Genomic DNA, 21,974 nt, shown 5'->3' with positions numbered 1-21,974 from the left:
TCACGTATTCCAGGAATGGCTGATACCTGAAACGACAAATCCCACCAAGCATGTTTTTGAAAAGCACAATATTATTTATCTATTTATTACATAAGTTGTCTCTAATGGCGGTTTTACAGCCAAATCATCGTCTAATTATTTTTTAATTTAAAATTTTATTTTTATTCGATGTAATAAAACTAAAACTTCAAAAAAAAAAAAAAGAAAAGAAAAGAAAAACATTGTTTTTGGCGACCACGAATGCCCAACTAGCCTCTGCCTGCATGGACCCCACTTGACCAGTAAGGAAGAATTTTAGAAAGAGAAGAGAAGTTTAGAGGTTAGAGCTTTGCATTTTGGTGTATATGAGCTTCTTTAACCTCAATATTAAGGAGAGTAATAAATAATATTTTTTTTAAAAAAAAAAGGAAAAAAGAGGGGCAAAGATCCTTGTAAACTCTTGTTTCCTTCTGGTTTATCATCTTCTTCTTCAGCTCAAATTCAATTCAACCGCCGTTTTTTGTCCGTCGAAGGCGAACAGGAAGAGAAGTTAGCTTTGGAAGTCGCAAAGACAAAGCTCACCGAGTCTTTTTTCTCCCCGATCCGACTCACTGATTCTTATTTCTCCTCGACTTGGTCTTTCTTCTAATGAGTTGAGAGAGAAAGAAGATCGCTGAATAGGATCGCCATGGTAATTTAAAGATATGAATAACATTTCTTATTTTTTCAATTTTTTATTGCTTGATTTCTTCTACTCTGGTTGATTTGTTTGAGTTAAATCCATTGTTATTGTTTGCTTCTGAGATATGGAATATGGAATTTGTAAAAACTGCGCCTCCTTATTTTTGGATTTTGACTTTTTTCTTAGGTGAATTTTGTGGATGAGACAGTATGTGTTATGTTTCAATTCAAGCTTGTTTGGTTACTTGCATTACTAGATGAGAGGATATGGAATATGTGATGCGAGAATTGTAGAGTTTGAATAGCTTTTGAACAATTTGATTCCAAACACATAGATGAAAGCAGCTAAAAAATTAGATGGCACTCTTTTACTTTTTAATTCTATTGGCTCGGCAGCTATATTTTCGCGTATGCAAATAAGGATTTAGATAAAGAATCATGCAGTAAGGTTAGTTGGACAACTAGCATTTCCATTTTTTTTTTGGTTATACGGTGGAACCATAATGGTATAACCACCTAATTACTGTTCCTAGCTTCAGAAAAGCTGAAACTTGGTAAGTTTTGTTTGGAATTGGGAGTTTAATCTGCATTTCTGACTGCTGTTGACTTCACAGTCAGCTGCTGAGCTCTTATTCAACTGTAGAAACATTTAAAAGAATGTCATTGTATACTTTTAGCAATATTTCCATAGCCAAAATCTGGAGATCCCCACATACTATTTCTTTTTGTTCCATATACTCTTTCTCTCTGCACTTCTCTTTACAGTTCCAATAAACCCATGATGTGAGTAATAACTCTTGTTACTTCTTCAATGGTTTTACCTTATGGGCCACAAACGTCAATGTGCAACTCGCTGTCAATATTTTTTTTCCCTTTCTAAACACATCTAGCTATGGTTATTATGAATTTTCATAATGTAAATATTCTTTTTGAATTTATCATTGGAGCATGTGAATCTTCTGTTTCTGTTTAAAATATCAATCGCCATTATAGATTTTTGGTGATCCTTCTTTGTGTGATTGTATCTCCATAATACTTTTCAACCTTGCGTAGGGAATACTACGAATAACTCTCAAGTTGCGTGCTATGCATATTAAGTTCACTGTCTAAACATATCTTACGACAAATCATATTCTTATTCATCTCTACTTCTCTTTATGTGTCTAATATGATTTTTTATTTTCAGGCCACACCGGTTAACATTATAGTAGGTTCTCATGTATGGGTTGAAGATGCAGCAGAGGCATGGATAGATGGGGAAGTTTTCAAAATAAATGGTGAAGAAGTTCATGCTCATACCACAAAGGGGAAAACAGTAAGTTCATACCTTACAACTCATTTTGTTGCTTTATTTGCATTAGGAGGATCTATGAGTTTCTAAATGATTGTGTTTATCATCTACTATGAAAATTTGAATCTACAATCTCGAGTATTGAATTTACCTGTAACAACAAATGCATAGCTATTACGAACTAAAGAGTTGATTGGCAACTTCAGTTTTAATCTAGGTGGAGATTTGGCTTCCTTTCCATCTCTCTCCTTCAAATTCATTTTTCTAATTTATAGTCTCGTGACGTCCAAATTTGAAAACCTTTTCAGGTTGTTGCAAATATATCCAAAGTGTTCCCCAAGGATACTGAAGCTCCTCCCGGAGGTGTAGATGACATGACAAAGTTGTCATACTTGCATGAACCAGGAGTTTTGCATAACTTGGCTACCAGATATGAACTTAATGAAATCTATGTAAAATACTTTCAGAATTTTCTTTCCCAGTTTATGTGCTGAAGTAAATATTGCAATTTGCATCCATAAAGTTCCAATTGGGTAAAATACCCTTCATTTTATGAACTGTTGAAGAGAGGACCTTTTATTTGCTGCAGACATACACGGGAAATATACTGATTGCTATAAATCCATTTCAAAGGTTGCCACATCTGTATGATACTCACATGATGGAACAATATAAAGGTGCTCAATTTGGAGAGCTAAGCCCTCATGTTTTTGCAGTTGCAGATGTTGCATACAGGTAAATTATTTTAATTCTATTAGATCTTATATTTTCCTGCCATATTTGTACTGAACTTTCTGCTTTGCTTGCAAAGGGCAATGATCAATGAGGGAAAGAGCAACTCAATTCTAGTTAGTGGAGAAAGTGGTGCTGGTAAGACTGAGACAACAAAGATGCTCATGCGATATCTTGCACGTTTGGGCGGTCGAGCTGGGGTGGAAGGGCGAACTGTTGAACAACAAGTTCTAGAAGTAAGATGAAGAGCTTTCCCAGTCCCACCTTCGCGTTGAATCTAAGATCTGCAAACTGTTCTAGATCCTCTAATTTTTATTAGATGGGAATTGCTCTCTGATGTGGGGTTTCTGGTCTATTGAAATTTGCAGTCCAATCCAGTTCTTGAAGCATTTGGCAATGCCAAAACTGTTAGGAACAACAACTCAAGGTAAGTACCATTTTACTCTTGACAAATACACTAAATATAATATTGTTATATGTGGTCCAATTTGGAGGTTGAACTGCAAAAGCAATTGAAAGTTAGTAAATGAAGAGATTACAGAGGATTAAATTCTTTTTCTTCTAGGTTCATGAGTTCTCTCTTGATTGAGTAGCTATGATGTTCAGAAGGTTGAATATAGTCCTTTGCATCTCCTCTTCTTCTCATCTTCTGAATGATAAAATAAGTGCATACATAGTTGTCGAATTGAGAATCAAAATCTTCATTTTGTGAATTGGGAATCAAGAATCAAAACAATTTGTAAGATTCAATAATTTTTTTAAAAATTGATTAAAGTATATATGTTCTAAAAAATAAGTACAAAAATATGGTAACCACATATTTTAATAAGTATAGAATTATCATTTGTATAATTAAAAAGTATTTTCTATAATAGAATAATATATTACTATTATGTTATATAGTTTTATATTATAAATTAGGAACTCTTGAATTGTATATAATGATTATCATTATGTATTTGCTGAAACTCTCATTTAAATTTGATCAAATAATTAAATAATAAAAAAACATAGCAAGTTACATTAAAATATTAAAATATAAAATGTCATAACTTGACAATTATAACTGGAGAAGTAAAATGAACTATAAAAAAGTAGAGAGATAGGGAAAAGGATGAGTAATGGAAGAAAAATAGCTAAATAAAGGATTATGTGCATTTTTCAATTTTCATAGTAAAAATGAATGAAATCTTAAACTAACAACCCTTTAGAAAATAATCCCTTGAATTGATTGAATAATCCATTGATTCATATTGGTTCACTTAACTCATCATTGATTCTTTTGACTTGGTCACAATTTAGGTTCATTCGCGATTTGCTCCATAAATTTGAATCGCTAGGATGTAGAATATCAAATCGAGAATTATAAGATTCAAATCAAGAGTCGTAAGATTCAAGTACATTTAAGATTCACCTTATAAATTTGGATCAATATGGTGGAAATAGATTCGAAATGTAAAATTTGAATCGAGAATCGTGAGATTCCAACGTAGTAAGTGCATATAGAACATAAATATGAGCAATGGCATCTGATGTTTTATGTTTCGGCTATAATTGGTTTTTCTGATTGACTTAGATGAGCCTGGTTCACCTCATGCTTCTGCCATACTTTTTCACTGTTCTTTTCCATGTTTCTTAGCCATTATTTTTTTTTCCTTCCTCCTGTTTTGAGACCTTATTTCCTTGAGTCCATCAGTGACTTTGTTCAAACTGTTTTCCGCATAAGTTTATTCACTTATTAAACCATTTTTTGCATTCATCTTGGTTTCAAAATGCAGTCGTTTTGGTAAATTTGTTGAGATCCAATTTGACAAGAATGGGAGGATATCAGGGGCCGCCATACGAACTTATTTGCTTGAGAGGTCTCGGGTTTGCCAAATTTCTGATCCTGAAAGAAACTATCATTGTTTCTACCTTCTTTGTGCAGCTCCACCTGAGGTATTGATTCTTTGCATTTGTATTGAAATATGTCCTTTCTCCAGTTATATTTCATAATGCCCCTGCCACTATTTGTGAATATAACTGTTATTGTCCCTTGGATTTTTAGGAAAGGGAGAAGTACAAGTTGGGAGACCCCAAGTCTTTTCATTACTTGAACCAATCCAACTGCTATAAGCTGGATGGAGTAAATGATGCTGAGGAATATCTTGCAACTAGAAGGGCTATGGATATAGTTGGCATCAGTGAAGAAGAGCAGGTTAGAATGATTTTTAATTGGTTTCTGAGAGGTGTAGTCTGCTTGCTATTGCACTCACTATTTCTATATTATGTCTTTTTAGGAGGCAATTTTTAGGGTTGTAGCTGCAGTTCTGCATCTTGGAAACATTGAATTTGCAAAGGGAGCGGAGATAGACTCTTCAATCATAAAGGATGACAAATGTAGATCTCATCTTAATATGACTGCAGAGCTGCTCAAGTATAGCTTATTTACTAGTTCCTGTTTCTGATACATTTAATTGATTTTTGTTATGCATGATTATTTGAACCATGTACACAATTATGTTGTACTGTAGGTGTGATGCCAAGAGCTTGGAAGATGCACTGATAAAACGTGTCATGGTAACTCCAGAAGAGATCATTACAAGGACTCTTGATCCTGTTGGTGCAGTGGTTAGCAGGGATGCCTTGGCTAAGACCATTTATTCCCGCTTGTTTGATTGGTAAAATTATCTAGTGTTGTTCTCTATGTGTGTGTCTGTTACTCTGTTATAACATTTGTGGCATATGACTGTGAAATGATCATGGACAGAACTTTAAAAAAGGGTTACTGAATCAGTAGATGTTCCAAATCACATTTGCACACATTTTTTTACCAGTTTTTAAAAATTTTTGCAGGCTTGTGGATAAAATTAATAGTTCAATTGGGCAGGATCCAAACTCAAAACAGTTGATTGGAGTTCTGGATATATATGGTTTTGAAAGTTTTAAGTTCAATAGGTAAGCCTTTGACTTTAGATTTTTTTTTGCTGTACAGCATTTTTTTACTTATCGTTACAATTTTCCCCTTTCTATACAGTTTTGAGCAGTTTTGCATAAATTTTACAAATGAAAAACTGCAGCAGCATTTCAATCAGGTTTGTTGCTTTGCATTGTCCTTGGCCACTAATTTGTGGTATCATCAGTTTTACTAAAATTGTGTGATGATTGTATGTTTGCAGCATGTCTTTAAAATGGAGCAGGAAGAATATACAAAAGAAGAAATAAATTGGAGCTACATAGAATTTGTTGATAACCAAGATGTGCTAGATCTGATCGAGAAGGTCTTATATATTTGACCAGTGCTTTTCATTTATACCTTTCTCCTTGACTTGTCAACTTTCTAAATAGAAAATACGGGGATATGGATGTAAGCTTACATACGGGTGTTGGGATACGTTATATTATATAAAATAATTTAGAATAAAGAATATAAAGTTATGTAGTAATAATTATAGCCTAGATAGATGATCAAATACAACTAAATATATCATCTAAAATACATCCAAATAACTATTTTTATTTGAATATATGCTCTTAATCTTAAGAGAGAAAAATACTTTATTAACTATACAGGAATATTCACTCAAGTGCTTGAGTGCACAAATATGCGTTGGGCATATATTTCATATCATATCTCATAAAGTGTCGTGTTAACACGGGTACGGTATGGTATAATGAAAAGTTAGAGTATCAGAGCCTTTATTCATTTGTTTGAAGAATAATATGCTTTGTGGGGCATTGTGAAGATCATTTAAATACATATACATATATATATATATATAATCTATATGAATACTTCTCTATACTTCTGATGTATGGTCAAAGATATTCAAACTGTTCTCTTCAATATTTGCAGAAACCTGGTGGAATTATAGCACTTCTAGATGAAGCCTGGTATGGTCCTTGTTTGCTTTTACTTGATCTCATATATTCCTCAGGATTTGAGTTGCTGTTTTTATTTTGGAGATTGTAGTTCACAGAACCTACACTATATGTTGCCTCTTTATTCTTGCATGTTTCTAAGTTTACTCAAGCAAGCTTAGATGCTTCATGCAGCATGTTTCCTAAATCAACACATGAAACTTTTGCCCAGAAGTTGTACCAGACATTTACAAAAAACAAGCGGTTTATCAAACCTAAGCTTTCTCGTACTAGTTTTACCATATCTCACTATGCAGGGGAGGTACACATTTTCCTGTATATTTTTGTTAAGTTGCTTCTACTTTAATAGATGTTAAAATACTCTTCATGTTTGATCCAGGTAACTTATCTGGCCGATCAATTCCTTGACAAGAACAAGGATTATGTAGTGGCAGAACATCAGGATCTTCTGACAGCCTCAAAATGCTCCTTTGTGGCTGGTCTCTTTCCTCCACTTCCAGAGGAATCATCAAAATCTTCTAAATTTTCTTCCATTGGGTCACGCTTTAAGGTATTAGGGAAACCTCCTAAAAGAGAAGCTATTTTCATGAACTAATTTATTTGAAGAAGATAAGAATCTTAGGATTATAGAACCCTAACAGACAATTAGAGGGGGGGGGGGGGGTAGACTGTAGAGAAGAAAGGGAAGAAGTTGAGAGAGAACGTAAGAGGCAAAAGAGTGTTTATATAATTAATCCTCTCTATTTATAACTAATCCAGCTGTACTATTTCTATAGCTGGTGTAACTAAGTTCAGCTCATACAAATACAGCTCACAAAATCTAAACTATCTGTAGTGGACCAGAAGGCCCAGAACTTATGGTCCAATGCTATGGAGAGAGGAGAAAATGTTTTTACTCCAGAAAGCCAACAAATACATTTGATTGTTGTTTGGGTTAAGTAATTTAAGCTTACAACTCAAACAACATCGGTGGGAGGTTTGATATCGTGTAATTCGTGTTTAATTTGGGTCAGACCTAATTCACCCTAAAAGCTCTCAAGGGAGAAGTGTCTAAGACGCTTATAAGGAGCACATCACCCTATCTCAAACTGATGTGGGATTCAAGATATATAATTGATTCTAATTAGTTTGTGATTAAGATTTTGAGTTGGGTTGAGTAGATTTTTGGTGATGGAAAGATATTGTGAGTTGTGTGTTGCCTTGAGAACTAATAATGTAATGGACTGCGAAGTTGTGAATGTCATATCGTAATAGGTGAAAAATAGTAGTAAAATCTGACCTAACATGTGAGGCTTGTAGCCAAACAAGGATAACAATGATTCTGTCATACCATTTTCGCTCATTGCAGTTATTTGCTTTATTTCTCCATTTTAGATTCTTTTTAGAGGTTTGAGTTAAACAATACTTCAAGGCTGCTATGTCTGTATCTGTCATCTAAATGTACATCTTTACCCAAAGAAGATGGCCATAGATTTGATTCAAAATTCAGTATCTTCTTCTTTTGGGTGTCATGGGGATTACCTTATTGGAGGAGTACATTTTGATTCAGCCGACATGTTGCAGGTTGACTTAAAAGACTATACAATAATAACAATTAAGCATTAATCTCAAGCCAGTTAGAGTGTGTTATATGGATCCTTTTTTGCTATTAAGACCAATTCTGCAATGGTATTTGAAACTCCTAAATTTTTTGATGCTATTTGGTCTCCTCCTTTCTCTCCCCTCCCCTTTCACTACTAATTTATCATATTTCTGTACAGGAGCATTTTAGTCTCTATGTTGAACATGATTAAACCATCTTAATCAATACTCTGTTATTTTATACCTGAAGTATGCTAAATGCACTTTCTGACAGATGCTGTTATTTCTAATCATGCCCATTATTGCAATACCAGACATCCATCTTACACTTGCATCCCTACCATGCTTATATTATGGAATGTTGTACCTTAGGAGCCCAATTTTCATTCCCATATAACATAGCTGACTTGGTCATAATTATATAGAACTTATCTTTTACTTTGTCAAGAAATTTACGATTGCATAATACACCTATCATACTTCTCCATTTCATCCATCCGATTTTAATCTTATGAGTTACATCCTCATCTATTACTCCATTCGTGGGATGATAAACCTAAGTACTTAAATTGGCTATATTTTGGCACCCCATCAAATATCCCCTCCATTCTTTTGGAAGATGATACAACTTCCAAATTTTAAGAAACACCTAAGATAGTCCAGAAGATGTGTACTGTTCTTGAACTATGGTGGTGCTCTTTGTCTAGTTGTAGCTGTGCATTAATCATACATGGAGTGATATTTATATACATGCCAATTCTTAACTGGAACTTTTTCCCCCTTTCTGTTTAAAGTATAAACTCCTTATAATTATATTCATGAAGATATTGTATGTTGACAATGGGGATGTATTTAAAAATTGCAGCTACAACTCCAGTCATTGATGGAGACATTGAGTTCAACTGAGCCCCATTATATCAGGTGTGTGAAGCCAAATAATGTACTCAAGCCTGCAATTTTTGAAAATGCTAACATTATCCAGCAACTACGTTGTGGTGTAAGTATGATGAGGCTTTGGCTTTTACATTGTTGTGATTCTTCTTTTTGAAAACCTGCAAGATTTCATATTTGTGCTTATTAACATGATGTACATTGTTCTTTCATATTTATAAAATTATTTAGGGTGTTCTAGAGGCAATTAGAATCAGCTGTGCTGGATATCCTACCAGACGGACATTCTATGAGTTTCTCCTCCGTTTTGGTGTTCTTGCTCCAGAAGTTCTGGAGGGAAAGTAAGTCAGAATTCAAAGGGGATAAATATCAGCATACCTTTTGTTTTATTTTTCTGAAGCATTTTATTTCTCTGAAATTGCTGTTGCTTCCTTTCATGCAGTCATGATGACAAGGTTGCTTGCCAAATGATTCTGGATAAAATGGGATTGAAAGGTTATCAGGTAATGGAATTTTCTCTGTTACTAATTCTCCATATGATGCTCTTAGGAACAGCAATTAATTGTCCTTGGTATGAGGAGGTGTCAACTCGATCTGCCTCATGAGATAATGAATATTGAGATGCAGCAGGGGAGTAGTAAATTTATTTAGATTTCTTTCACTTGGCTATTACTTACTGACACATCTTAATGTAAATGTGGCCACTTGCACTATGCTGCCCTCATATTTACTGCCAGAGACAGGTTATCATATATTCTTGGGTGAGTGGTGGAAAGTGAGAAAGGGAGTGCAGGGATGGTGAACTTTTAACGAATAATGCCCGTTTTTGGTCTTAGCTGTTTCAGATGTTCCAAGGAGTTATTACCAGCTGGTGGTTGCTAGTTAAATACCAATTTTTTCCCCCAATTCTTGTCTTACTGCTGGCTCTTTGGTGTTGGATATCCAAATCCAACCGTCTTACCTCCATCAAAATGTTTTGAGGAGGGTATTTTGGTTAGTTGCTGGGATACAGCAGTGGTGTTTTGGACACCTAATGGAAAATTGCTAATTTTGGAGCGCTTAATTTCATTATTAAATATTTTAATTGCAAAAGGATTTCAAAAACTAGCAGTTGTCATTTCAAACTTCTAGTTTAAATGTTGAAAGCTGGATTTCTTCTTTATTGTTGAGCCCTTAACTGCAACCATCAATAGGTGATCACACCCACTGATCCAAATAGGTCTCCTCAGTAATTTTTTCATGCTCACTCAACGCTTATGATGCAACTGCTGTCAAATTCTGTGTGTGTGTGTCACCTATCACTATTTCACTAACTGTGGGCTTTTCTATTGGAAACCCATTGGCTAGAGCTACTTATAGGGGCTAGCCTGCCATTCCCTAATCCTATGTTTTTCACAACATGTCTAATATGTTGTTCATCTATAAATTTCTCATGTCTGTTATATCTTGCCAATGGAATTTTTTATTCTGCAATATCAACCATGCACAAAATTGCTGGTCTCACAGATAGGCAAGACAAAGGTTTTCCTCAGAGCTGGTCAGATGGCTGAACTGGATGCAAGAAGAGCACAGGTGCTTGGAAATGCAGCTAGAACAATTCAAAGACAAATCCGCACATATATCGCACGCAAGGAATTTATTGCATTACGGCAAACTGCTATTTGCCTGCAATCTCATTGCCGGGGTATTTTCTTAAGAACTTACTTTAAACCATTCTTGTTTGTATCTTTTTACTTTTCAATAGTATCAGCCGTTCACCACTGCTGTGACATAAAGTTATCTACATTATCTTCCAATGGCAAACTATAGATCTTCATGTGTGCATGTGATGTTGTCTTGAATGTGCAGCCAGCCATGTTGATGTGCATATATCTGTGCCTTTAGAGAGCCATTTACATTGGCTTTGTGTGTGTTTGCGAGGGAGATAGAAAGAGGGAGAAAGGGGGGGAGGGGAGGGGTTGGATAAACCATGCAAAAATAAACTTATATACTTTGAATAATTCATGAATACTAGAACTTTGTCCAATTAATTTCAAAATGCAATATCTGTGATGCTAGATATTGCAAATATTCCCCCCATCCTTTCCTACACCAGTTTCATGATTTCATATCGTAATACTGCTTTACTATTTTTATACATTTAAATTCTGATTCAGATTTTAACCTTTTTGTTGTTTATGACTACAATCAGGTGTATTGGCCCGCAAAATATTCGAGCAGTTGCGAAGGGAAGCAGCAGCTTTGAAGATTCAGAGGAATTTCAAACGATATACTGCCAGGAAATCCTACTTGACTCTATACTTGTCTGCAGTCACATTGCAGACAGGCTTAAGGGCAATGACTGCTCGGGATGAATTCAGATTCAGAAAACAAACTAAAGCTGCAATTGCTATACAGGTCTTCTACTCAACTGTTGTCATATTTGCTTGTGATTAAGAAAGAAGCTATGGACTTCTAAAATTAGTTGCTATAATTGAAATTCAATTGATTCTCTTTTTCAATTTTGAAATTTATAAATTATTGCTTGTTTTTATTAATTCTGTTGGTGACTTTTAGGCACAATTGCGTCGCCATATAGCCTATTCTTATTATAAGAAGCTTCAAAGGGCTGCATTAACTTCTCAATGTGGCTGGAGGAGAAGGGTTGCTCGGAGAGAACTTAGAAAGCTTAAAATGGTAGGCCAAATTCCTTAATGGGGCTTTTTCAATTAGATCTTTGCGCATGGTAGTGATTAGATTATTTTTCAGGCTGCAAGGGAAACAGGTGCTCTTAAAGAAGCAAAAGACAAATTAGAGAAGCGTGTGGAAGAGCTGACATGGAGGTTGCAATTGGAGAAGAGATTGAGGGTATATTTTACTTTATGGAAATGCTAGTATGACAAACTCATGTGCACCATCATCTCATTTTGTTTTGATTTGAATCACAGACTGATTTAGAAGAGGAAAAAGCCCAAGAAATTGCCAAGTTACAGGATGCTTTGCATGCAATGCAAATGCAAGTAGAAGAAGCAAATGCTAGAGTTATCAAAGAACGAGAGGCAGCCCGGAAAGCTATTGAAGAGGCACCTCCAGTCATTAAGGAGACCCCTGTTCTTGTCCAAGACACATTAAAGGTCGAACAGTTAATGGCTGAGGTAGAGAGTTTGAAGGTATGCACTCAGACGTGGATTATCACTGTTCATGGTGTGTTACCCAAATGTCTACCACCTAATATCATTTCTGTATACAAGCATACTGATGTTCTTAACAAAATCATATAATCTGAAGGGATCTTATGAGAAACTTTATTGAGTGGCGAGTCTTCATTATTGGCAATGACTGAACTGTAATCAATTCAGTAACGGATGACTGCAGTTTCAAAGTTTCAAACAAAATTCAAACTTACTGTTGTTCCATATTTCCTGAAGTTCAATAGTTGTTTTGCTTTTTCTGCTTAAAGTACTGCATAAAACACATTCCATTTCCAAGCTTTTTTTTATGTATTATCAGGCGAGTTAATACCCAAGTTCATTAGCTTCTTTTTTTACTGGGTCAACCTATGAATAAACTAGTTTGCTTTGCATCAAAATTTTATATGGCACAAAAATTATTGATGGTAACTTTCCTTGATATTGTTTTTTTATTCTTGTTGAATTTCTGTTGCTGTCCAGGCTTCACTGCTATCAGAAAGACAGGCAGCAGAAGAAGCAAGGAAAGCATGTAAAGATGCTGAGGCCAGAAACTCAGAACTGAGCAAGAAACTCATAGATTCACAGAAAAAGGTGGATCAACTTCAGGAATCAGTGCAGAGGTTTGTTAATGATTTGTGAAATGGAACAATGAATGTTAAAACCCTGCCGTACAATTTTTTTTTTATTGTTACTTTTTATGTTTGATGCACCATAGATGATTGACTTATGCAGGTATGCCTATTTAATTCAATGCAATTCTTCTCCTATCCTGTCTGGTTACTTGAGTTTGTACACAATTTCACCATTGTCTTGGCAGCTTGTGTGTCTGCAAGTACATATTTCCTCATCATTTATGTTGTAGCTTATGATTTTGATTTTATCCACATTTTGCATGTAACTATATGCTTGTTCTCTCTGTCTCTGCATAGATACATTCTTTTGCTTTAGACATCCGAAGTTCTAAAAGAAATTTCATTTGCATTTCATTTTCAGGTTAGAGGATAAACTTTCCAACTCAGAGTCAGAGAATCAAGTGCTTCGTCAGCAAGCACTTACCATTTCACCAACAGGGAAATCTTTATATGGGCGGCCAAAATCAATAATTTTGCAGGTTGAATAGGATGTTTGGTTACTTGTCCATGCCTTTTACATAAAAGCTTCTAGAAATTTATGTTTTTTTATTAAATTACACTATTACAGAGGACCCCGGAGAATGGAAATGTTGCAAATGGAGAACCAAAGGTAGCATCAGTAAGGGAACTTTTTTCTTTCTTCACTTAACATTATTTTAAATTACCTTTTATCATCTATTATGCGTTTCAGGATATGGTGGTTGCTGTATCAAATGTACGTGAACCTGAATCTGAGGAGAAACCACAGAAATCTCTCAATGAAAAGCAGCAGGTTAGTTGCTTTTATATGCTCGCAAATGACTTATTTAATTGATTGGTCAACTATCAAGGTAATAAGAATATGCATGGAAGAATGCGTAATATTTTTTTCCTTATTTGAAGTGTTAAATTTGAGTGCCTCTGAAGTTCATAATCTCTTTACTATTTTGTCTTCTGAAATCTGCTTTTCTGGTCCAGGAGAACCAGGATCTACTGATCAAGTGTATATCACAAAATTTGGGATTCTCAGGAGGCAAACCAGTTGCTGCGTGCATCATTTACAAATGTCTTCTTCACTGGAGGTCATTTGAAGTTGAAAGGACTAGTGTGTTTGACCGTATTATTCAAACAGTAGCTTCAGCTATAGAGGTAAGTTCCCATCAGAGATTAGTCTGCCTTTTTTTTAACTACATTCAGATAAACTCTATTGTCTTTGCATTTTGTTGTCAGCTCAAACAAGTTGTGAATATATGACAGATGTTTTTGCATTTTATTGAAGGTCCCAGATAACAATGATATCTTAGCCTATTGGTTATCAAATTCATCCACATTGTTGCTGCTGCTCCAACACACACTCAAAGCAAGTGGGGCAGCTAGCTTGACACCACAACGGCGGAGAACAGCATCAGCTTCTCTCTTTGGGAGGATGTCTCAAGTTTTTATCTTTTCCTTTTCCCTAATCATATAAATTGTACCTTCTCCTTTTTCTTCATCTTCTGATTGTTTATATGGATTGTAGGGGCTACGGGCATCTCCTCAAAGTGCTGGACTCTCATTCCTTAATGGTCGAGCACTTAGTAGACTGGATGATTTACGACAGGTTGAAGCCAAGTATCCAGCATTACTGTTTAAGCAACAGCTTACTGCCTTCCTTGAAAAGATATATGGAATGATAAGGGACAATTTGAAGAAAGAGATCTCTCCATTGCTTGGTTTATGCATTCAGGTTGCTGCTTATTTACTTTGTGGACATGCACATGCTCTAACTACTGCTCTAGAGTTTTTTTTTTTTTTGTTTTGGGGGGGGGGGGGGTGTTGGGAATTAGTGCTATAGAGGATGAGGAGGGGGAAAAGGAAAGAACTAGAGATTAGGACAGTCATAGTGCCTTTTTCTCAATGCACATGTTAATGTATGAGTTCTGGGGTTCTCATTTGTTGATTATCTTGTGACCATGAGTGCAGGCACCAAGAACTTCCCGGGCTAGCTTAGTAAAAGGACGCTCTCAGGCTAACGCTGTTGCTCAGCAAGCTTTAATTGCTCATTGGCAAAGCATTGTGAAAAGCTTAAACAGTTGTTTGATGATAATGAAGGCAAACTATGTGAGTCATGACTTACGTCATATTCTAATTCTTCATAGAGTGTCAACAACTAACAACTCCTTGAAGAAATATCACTCTGATACGCCATTTTGCAGGTCCCTCCCTTCTTAATGCGTAAAGTTTTCACTCAAATATTCTCATTCATCAATGTTCAGTTGTTCAATAGGTACATGCAGTCAAAACCCATCTCCTCATGTCTCTTCTTGTCTTTGTTCATTCTTTTATTTAATGATGCGACACTGCAAAAGGGTTATCATTCTTGTGCAATTTACCAAGTTTCCTCTTTTTATACTTTCTGCAGTCTTCTTTTGCGGCGTGAGTGTTGCTCATTCAGTAATGGAGAATATGTGAAAACAGGTTTGGCTGAATTAGAGCAGTGGTGCTATGAAGCAACCTCAGAAGTGAGCATTGAGCATTCTTCCTGGTTTTATCCCCTACAGGCTTATCACATATCTACCTTACATGTTTTTCTCTTCAGTTTGCAGGCTCGGCATGGGATGAATTGAAGCATATAAGACAGGCTGTTGGATTCCTAGTAATACTTTTGTCTATTGCTTCTCCTGTTAACTAGTTAAAAAATCATATGCTTAGTGTGCTGACCTACTTTTTCTTTCAATATTGCAATCAGGTCATACATCAAAAGCCAAAGAAGACCTTGAATGAAATTACAAAAGATCTTTGTCCTGTCAGCACCTCTTACATCTTTAATCTACTTGCATTTTAATGCTCGATTTCATTTCCTCTTCATCTTTTTTTTTAAATATCTTTGTAATAATACAACATTATATTATTTGCTTGATGCTTCTTCAGGTGCTGAGCATTCAGCAACTATATAGGATCAGTACCATGTATTGGGATGATAAGTATGGCACACATAGTGTTTCGTCAGATGTAAGTTCCCTAAAGTTGGTGATGATAATGTTTATTTCTGTGGCCTGTTTTATCCATCCTTGATTTTGGTGTTAAATTCCTACCTTAGTTTATTCCTTTGCATCTAAAACAATTTAGTTATACAGGTTATATCTAGAATGAGAGTTATGATGACCGAGGACTCGAACAACGCTGTCAGCAGTTCTTTTCTGTTAGATGATGACTCAAGGTAGCATTTTTAACAGTGATTCCATATTTAATAGCAGTTGCATCCATAATAGGACACTTAATTTAAGTTGCTATTTGAATGCTGTCCAGCATCCCATTCACTGTGGATGACATCTCCAAGTCAATGCAACAAGTAGAAATAGCCGACATTGATCCTCCGCCGTTGATTCGTGAAAACTCCAGTTTTGGGTTCTTGCTTCCACGCTCGGAGTGATGTTCATATTCAACCACTATACGCGGAACCTTGTTCTTATGGATGTCCGTGGGACGTTCTATGCAAGAACGAGCTATAAGATCTGTCCATATAATCATCCATGTGTATATTATACTTTGCATTAGTCTCAGGTTATCTTCTTTCCCTCGCGTTACATAAACAAGAGGGGGTATTTTGTGAAGTTGCCATTATCACAGATAATGTGATAATGTGCAATCATAGCGGTAGGAGGCAGAAATGGTGCCTCGTTATCTCTGATGCCTACAACAGGCTTAGTTCATATTTTTTTATTATTTTTAGCCGGGCTGCTTCTATATAGTTTGTTTGGTTTTGAGCTGCAGTGATTTTTGAGTGTAACTGACATCTGCCGCATTTTATAGGCGCAATTGTTTGTATGAGAAAACAATGTATGTATTCTTTTTTTTTTTCCTTTTACCTTTTCTGAAGGCTTGAAGTGCCATAAGCAAATAGGATACCAGTTTCTTTTTTTTTTTTCCCCAAAAGAAAGAAAAACAAACTTAGCATATAAGACTTGGAACACTGGAATGTCAGATTTCTGATCGAGGGGTGAATAGAAGTGTATATTGTAATAGTGTTATTGGAGCTTGATGCAATGAATCATTCAGCTGCATGCCAGACAGATTCAAGTATGGAGCCAGCACCATAATACAGAATTTCTGTCGCCGAGGAGTTTTGTAATTAGAGGAGATGCACAGTCAACACTTGCGCAGTCACCTGATAGCTATGGTGGCATCTCCAACCAACCAACTCTAATATCGCCATCAACCACAGCGAGTTGAACTGAAGCGTGAGGTAGTAACTTTGTAGAAAAGCCATCTTATTTTCCATCATTCAAAGATTACTTGGAAAAATAATTTGGATTCCAATTTCCATCATGTAATTTAGAAAATTGTAATTCTACTTCCAAGTTTGATTAAAATGTTCAATTTAATCTATTTTTAACTTTGCAAATTAATGATAGAAAATTCTCAATTTAATAAAATTTTAATTGATATTTCTTGATTCAGCTAAAATTTTTTTATTAAAAACTCAAAATTTGAACGTTGTATTTTGAATTAAATTTAATTGCATTTGAAATTTCAAAATAAAGTTAAATGAAACATTAAGAATGAGGTAAAATGAATGTTTCTAATAACTGTATAGGAGCAAAATTAAACGTCAATTTACTTGGATATCTAGCCCTCGAGCGATCTGTTTGAGCTGAAATTACAGAGTCGATATGCAGACCAACCAAGATATAATATTGTCGAGCCCAAGCCTATAATAGCCACTATTCATTGCCTTAGCCCAACAGTAAATCAAATGCATTTAATTGAATTTTGAAAAGTTTCCAGTTAAAAAATAAAAAAAAGCAACAAATTATCGAATTAAGTCAAGATTTGTACGTTGACGTAACTTCACACTTGCCTCAGGAAATTTCAGTGTCATGTACACAGCAGGAAAAAGAAAAAAAGAAAAAAAAAAAGAAAAAAAGAAAAACTGCAATTTTTACCAAGTAAAAGAAGTTATTGAAATTCATTTTCAGCACTAGTACAATTTGAACTATTGAGAGCTAAGGCAGCTACTTTTTTGACACAAAGTTCTAGAGTAAGACGGGTTTGTTACAATTGTCAGAAAACTATCGATCCAGGGCCGTTAGGACTCCGCGGCAGCGCACCCCACCCCAGAAGAATCAATGGTATGCACTGTGTTCTCCATCACATTTGGGGATTGATCTTGCTGGATAGGTGCTGGCTGCATCTCTGATTTTTTCTTCTCTTTGAGAATCACCTGTCTTGGCATTACATCTAGCAGAAAGCTTCCTCCATTCCATACAGCTGCAGAAACCTTGAGTATTTGGAAGACCGCATGTAGTTCATATGACAAAAAGATAGGGACAGTGAGTGCCGTAGTTGCCACAGTAAATATAGCTTGTAACAGAATGTACATGAACATGCGGTTCTGATCCCCAAGCAAACCACTTAAGCGCCACCATACATTGTTTGCCTTTTGCGCCTTTTTCGAGAGCTCCCTAATGGAAGTCAACGAAATGAAAAGAAGATGAGGTTAACAAGTTGCAACAATTCGTAAAAGTAACTCATAGGAACAGCCATATGCATATCGTAAAATTTATATGTACACAAATTGTTAGTGGAGAGAGGGAGAGTCAGAACCTGTAAGAAGTCATGACTTCAGGATCTCTAAGTAGCCTCTGCCGACGTAGGACGTTGACAATGAGGAAATAAAGAACTTGCCACAGGGTATAAGCAACTAAGGGAACCAAGAACAGCCAAGTTAACAGGAAGGATTTGTCTTCTACTACATATGGAAATGATGCTCTTCGTGAACTTCCTTCAGGATGCATGGCTTCAAAGGTTGCAGGATTCCACCACCTTATAGTGAAGAAAACTAAACCTGAAAGAAAACTATCCTGTTAGAAATTGGGAATTCTTGAAGTTATTGACAACTGACTGAAAGATCTATAGTACTAAACATTAGTCTTGCCCTTCCACTCTCAGTCCACTGACTATCCATGTAAAATAACATCGAGAGAGATTGCAATGTTCTCTCATTATACAATGATTGTGGACTGAATTATTTTTGAAAATTGAACTTTTAGGTTGAGGGCCATGCTAATGCTCCTTTCTGATGAAACATAAGCAATTGCTGTGGCACACTGTCAAAGAGTATCAAAAACTCTATTTTCAGTTTCTCTCTCAGAACAATAGCCATTATTATGTTTTTCTCTCATATTTTATTGATATTGTAATAATTAGCTTTATTAGTGGAGCACATCAGCCTGGCAATAAAGCATTAAATTTTAGAATTTCTACCAATGATAAACCAAAGGTCACAACACAAAACAGCACTTGCAAGCATGCTTAGACTTGGAGAACACTGCAAGGGTCACTCTCCCCAATTCTTTTGTACACAAAAAACATACTTTAACATCACCCAACACACCATTTTTTTATGTGCTTCCTTTCCTTCCCTTTCTCCTAGTAGTTTGGAAATCTCTCTATATGTCTGCAAAAGCAGCTAAAGTAAGTCTAAATGCCATTCACTGACCAACTCAGAAATCATATTCTTCAGCATTATGTAGAACAGTGATCACCCAAGTACCTATGCAGTATAAACTTTTTACTCCCAATGACACTTGAGGATGGAACTACAATTTGCTGAAGACTTGCATAAAACTTAGCAACTGCAAACAACACTTATTATAGGCAGCCAAACCTAAAATGATTTGATACAGGATCATAACAGTAAGTTTGGGTAGACTTGATTTTAAGAATCAAAGGCTAAATTATATGCTTCTCCCTTGAAATATGTGAAAATGGTTAGTTTAAAATTCAACAGAATTATTGATATCACTAGCTTAAACAATAATCCAATTACAATACATCCACAGTTAAACCTCATGAGCAGTTGGGGCAACATTTAACGGACAGTGATCTTGAATGATCCCCTTCCTCTCCAGAAAACAAAATACTTTTCCTAAAATATATTCATATTGTCGTAAAGGACATATAAGTGTCTCAAAAAGAGGAAGGACCAACTCACCAGGTAAAAGATGAATAAGAACACTGACAAGTTTGTCAACAGAACTAAAAACCAAGCTACAACGCCAAACAATCAATGCCCATGCTAATGGCCCCTACAACATCATTTTGAAAAGGTAAAAAACAGGAGAAGATAATCATCCATCAAATATATATATACATATGTATAAGCTATCCCAGGAGTATTTTCTTACTTCAGCAAATGAGAAGCAAACCATGAAAAGCTTTTCATTCTTTGGGTATAAAAGAAGGTCGACCAAGAATATTGTATTGGCATAATAACAGAAGTCCTGAAATGCAACAAAAATTATGTTACTTTTAAAATTTCTCAATTCAGATGATAGAAAAGTGGTAAAGGCAGAAAAACTTTTGAGTGACAGGTATTCGGATCTTCCCGAATATCTGCATTACTGTGACAAGCATACTCAAACTTCAGAGCACGGCAAACTGATTAAGCTTCCACCATGCTTTGAACAGAATACAGTAGTAAATTACATTTGACATCATATGAAGCCCCTCGATCTTGAAACTTCGCAACTTTTTTTTACACTTGTCTATTTGGGATTATGCAACATCTAACCTGTTTTACCGTTTCATTCTATCTGCGAGTCATATTTTTCTAATACATGATGCATCATCTTAAGGTTATGTTGCAGTAGTAAGGAAGTTATTGAACATATCAACATTATTAACTCAAAAAAAAATTCATAAAATCTCTGATATGCTTTTCCATATGTTTGAACTAAGCAATTCATGTACCTATAAAGAGAAACTAGACAACCACAAAGCTTACCAGAAGATAATAATGCCATTTCTTGAACCTATAGTATATCCACCGAAGAGGAACAAATATGACATAGAACAAACAGTATACATATGGAATGTCCTGAGGCCCTGCACAAAGAACATTAAAATGGCAAGCAAAAAATAAAATAAAAATTATTGACTATAATTGTAGTAACCATTCCATCAAAAAACCAGTATACTCACTTGCACCCAGGAGGAAGCAAAATCCCCCAAAACCAAGAACACCAAGAAGATGAGTCACCTAAATATAAGAAAAAAAGAACATTAGTTTTAACACGCTCATATAATCAAACACTATGTGCACCGCTATAGAATATAACCAACAAGAATTGCTTCAAAACAAAAACCAAGAAGAATTCAACGAAAAAATCAATTAAAAGTAATCAGGCAATACCCAGAAAAGGAACAACCTTACTAAGAAAGCTCTGATGTTCCTCGGCTTGTTTTGCAATCTTAACAGCCTGTTTAGACAAGATCTCCTTGGTCTGATTCGCTTGTTTTGATAACATTTCCTTGGTTTGAGCCACTTTCTATTCATAAACAAAACACAACAAGATCAAGGAAACGAAACAGGAACGCAAAAGAAGCAATCAGAGACAAAATGGAAGGCAAAGATTCTGTGCACCTTAGATCGGTCCTTGAGCCTCTGCTTCACTTTTTCAAATGAATCTCCATTGGAAACCATATCCTCAACAAGGTCTTCGTTGCTAGACATTTTCTTCTTCCTTCTTTCTTCCTCCTGTTCTTCTTCTTCGTCGTTATTGAGAGAGACACGCGAGAGACGAAGGGGGAAAGGTGGGGCTTCCACAGATATATAAAGACACAGATCTCTGTCTAAGAGAAAATTAAATAAACCAATGTTTAAGTAATGCCTAATCATTACGTTACTAATTGAGATTAGGCGACATAATCTTCTTCTAATCACTAGATAAGTTATTAAATTAAATTTAATTAATTTTAAAATAAAAATTACTATTTAATATTTATATTATACAAAAATTTACTAATTGATTTTATAATTTTAAAAAATATATTAAAATATTTTTAAATTATTAAAAAATTAATATTAATTTTTTTATTAAATGTTTTAATATTCAGTATTTATAATATAAAAAAATTTATTAATTAACTTTTTAATTTTATAAAATATCTATTAATTAATTTTTTATATTAAAAATATTTTAAATTTTTTTATAATATTTAACGGTTAAAATTATAAAAATATTAATTAATATATTTTTTAAAATTAAAAAATTAATTATTAATTTCTTCAGTAATTAAAAAAATTTTTTTTTCAAAAATAAATTCCTATGTCGTATTCGTATGAAATAAGTATGGAGCTACATACTCAACAATTTGTGTCCGCATCGATGACGTGGAATCTGAATGCATTTT

General features: G+C 35.0%; 2 protein-coding genes across 2 annotated transcripts; one reads left to right on the top strand and one right to left on the bottom strand.

Annotated features, from left to right (window-relative positions):
• Window positions 1–325: 325 nt before the first annotated feature.
• Window positions 326–16,644, top strand: LOC110602813 (myosin-17). Its single transcript, XM_021740377.2, has 39 exons — window positions 326–670; window positions 1,847–1,975; window positions 2,260–2,403; window positions 2,541–2,686; window positions 2,763–2,919; window positions 3,052–3,110; window positions 4,462–4,621; window positions 4,731–4,880; window positions 4,963–5,099; window positions 5,197–5,343; window positions 5,519–5,620; window positions 5,700–5,757; window positions 5,842–5,943; window positions 6,519–6,556; window positions 6,719–6,845; window positions 6,924–7,094; window positions 8,991–9,122; window positions 9,248–9,357; window positions 9,459–9,519; window positions 10,523–10,700; window positions 11,208–11,413; window positions 11,573–11,692; window positions 11,765–11,863; window positions 11,944–12,165; window positions 12,667–12,806; window positions 13,180–13,297; window positions 13,387–13,428; window positions 13,510–13,590; window positions 13,776–13,946; window positions 14,077–14,232; window positions 14,317–14,523; window positions 14,760–14,897; window positions 14,993–15,063; window positions 15,199–15,298; window positions 15,376–15,432; window positions 15,526–15,582; window positions 15,708–15,788; window positions 15,914–15,996; window positions 16,086–16,644. Exons 1-39 carry the CDS (start codon window positions 668–670, stop codon window positions 16,207–16,209), a joined length of 4,584 nt encoding a protein of 1,527 aa, XP_021596069.1. The 5' UTR covers window positions 326–667; the 3' UTR covers window positions 16,210–16,644.
• Window positions 16,645–17,695: 1,051 nt separating this feature from the next.
• Window positions 17,696–21,402, bottom strand: LOC110602864 (glycerophosphocholine acyltransferase 1). Its single transcript, XM_021740448.2, has 8 exons — window positions 21,205–21,402; window positions 20,990–21,109; window positions 20,763–20,820; window positions 20,566–20,666; window positions 19,967–20,062; window positions 19,774–19,867; window positions 18,384–18,624; window positions 17,696–18,241 (listed from the first exon to the last, which is right to left on the bottom strand). Exons 1-8 carry the CDS (start codon window positions 21,292–21,294, stop codon window positions 17,866–17,868), a joined length of 1,176 nt encoding a protein of 391 aa, XP_021596140.1. The 5' UTR covers window positions 21,295–21,402; the 3' UTR covers window positions 17,696–17,865.
• Window positions 21,403–21,974: the final 572 nt, after the last annotated feature.

This window comes from Manihot esculenta, chromosome 16, assembly GCF_001659605.2.
Source record: "Manihot esculenta cultivar AM560-2 chromosome 16, M.esculenta_v8, whole genome shotgun sequence".
Classification (NCBI taxonomy): domain Eukaryota; kingdom Viridiplantae; phylum Streptophyta; class Magnoliopsida; order Malpighiales; family Euphorbiaceae; genus Manihot; species Manihot esculenta.
This window is presented reverse-complemented; position numbering and strand designations above follow the sequence as displayed.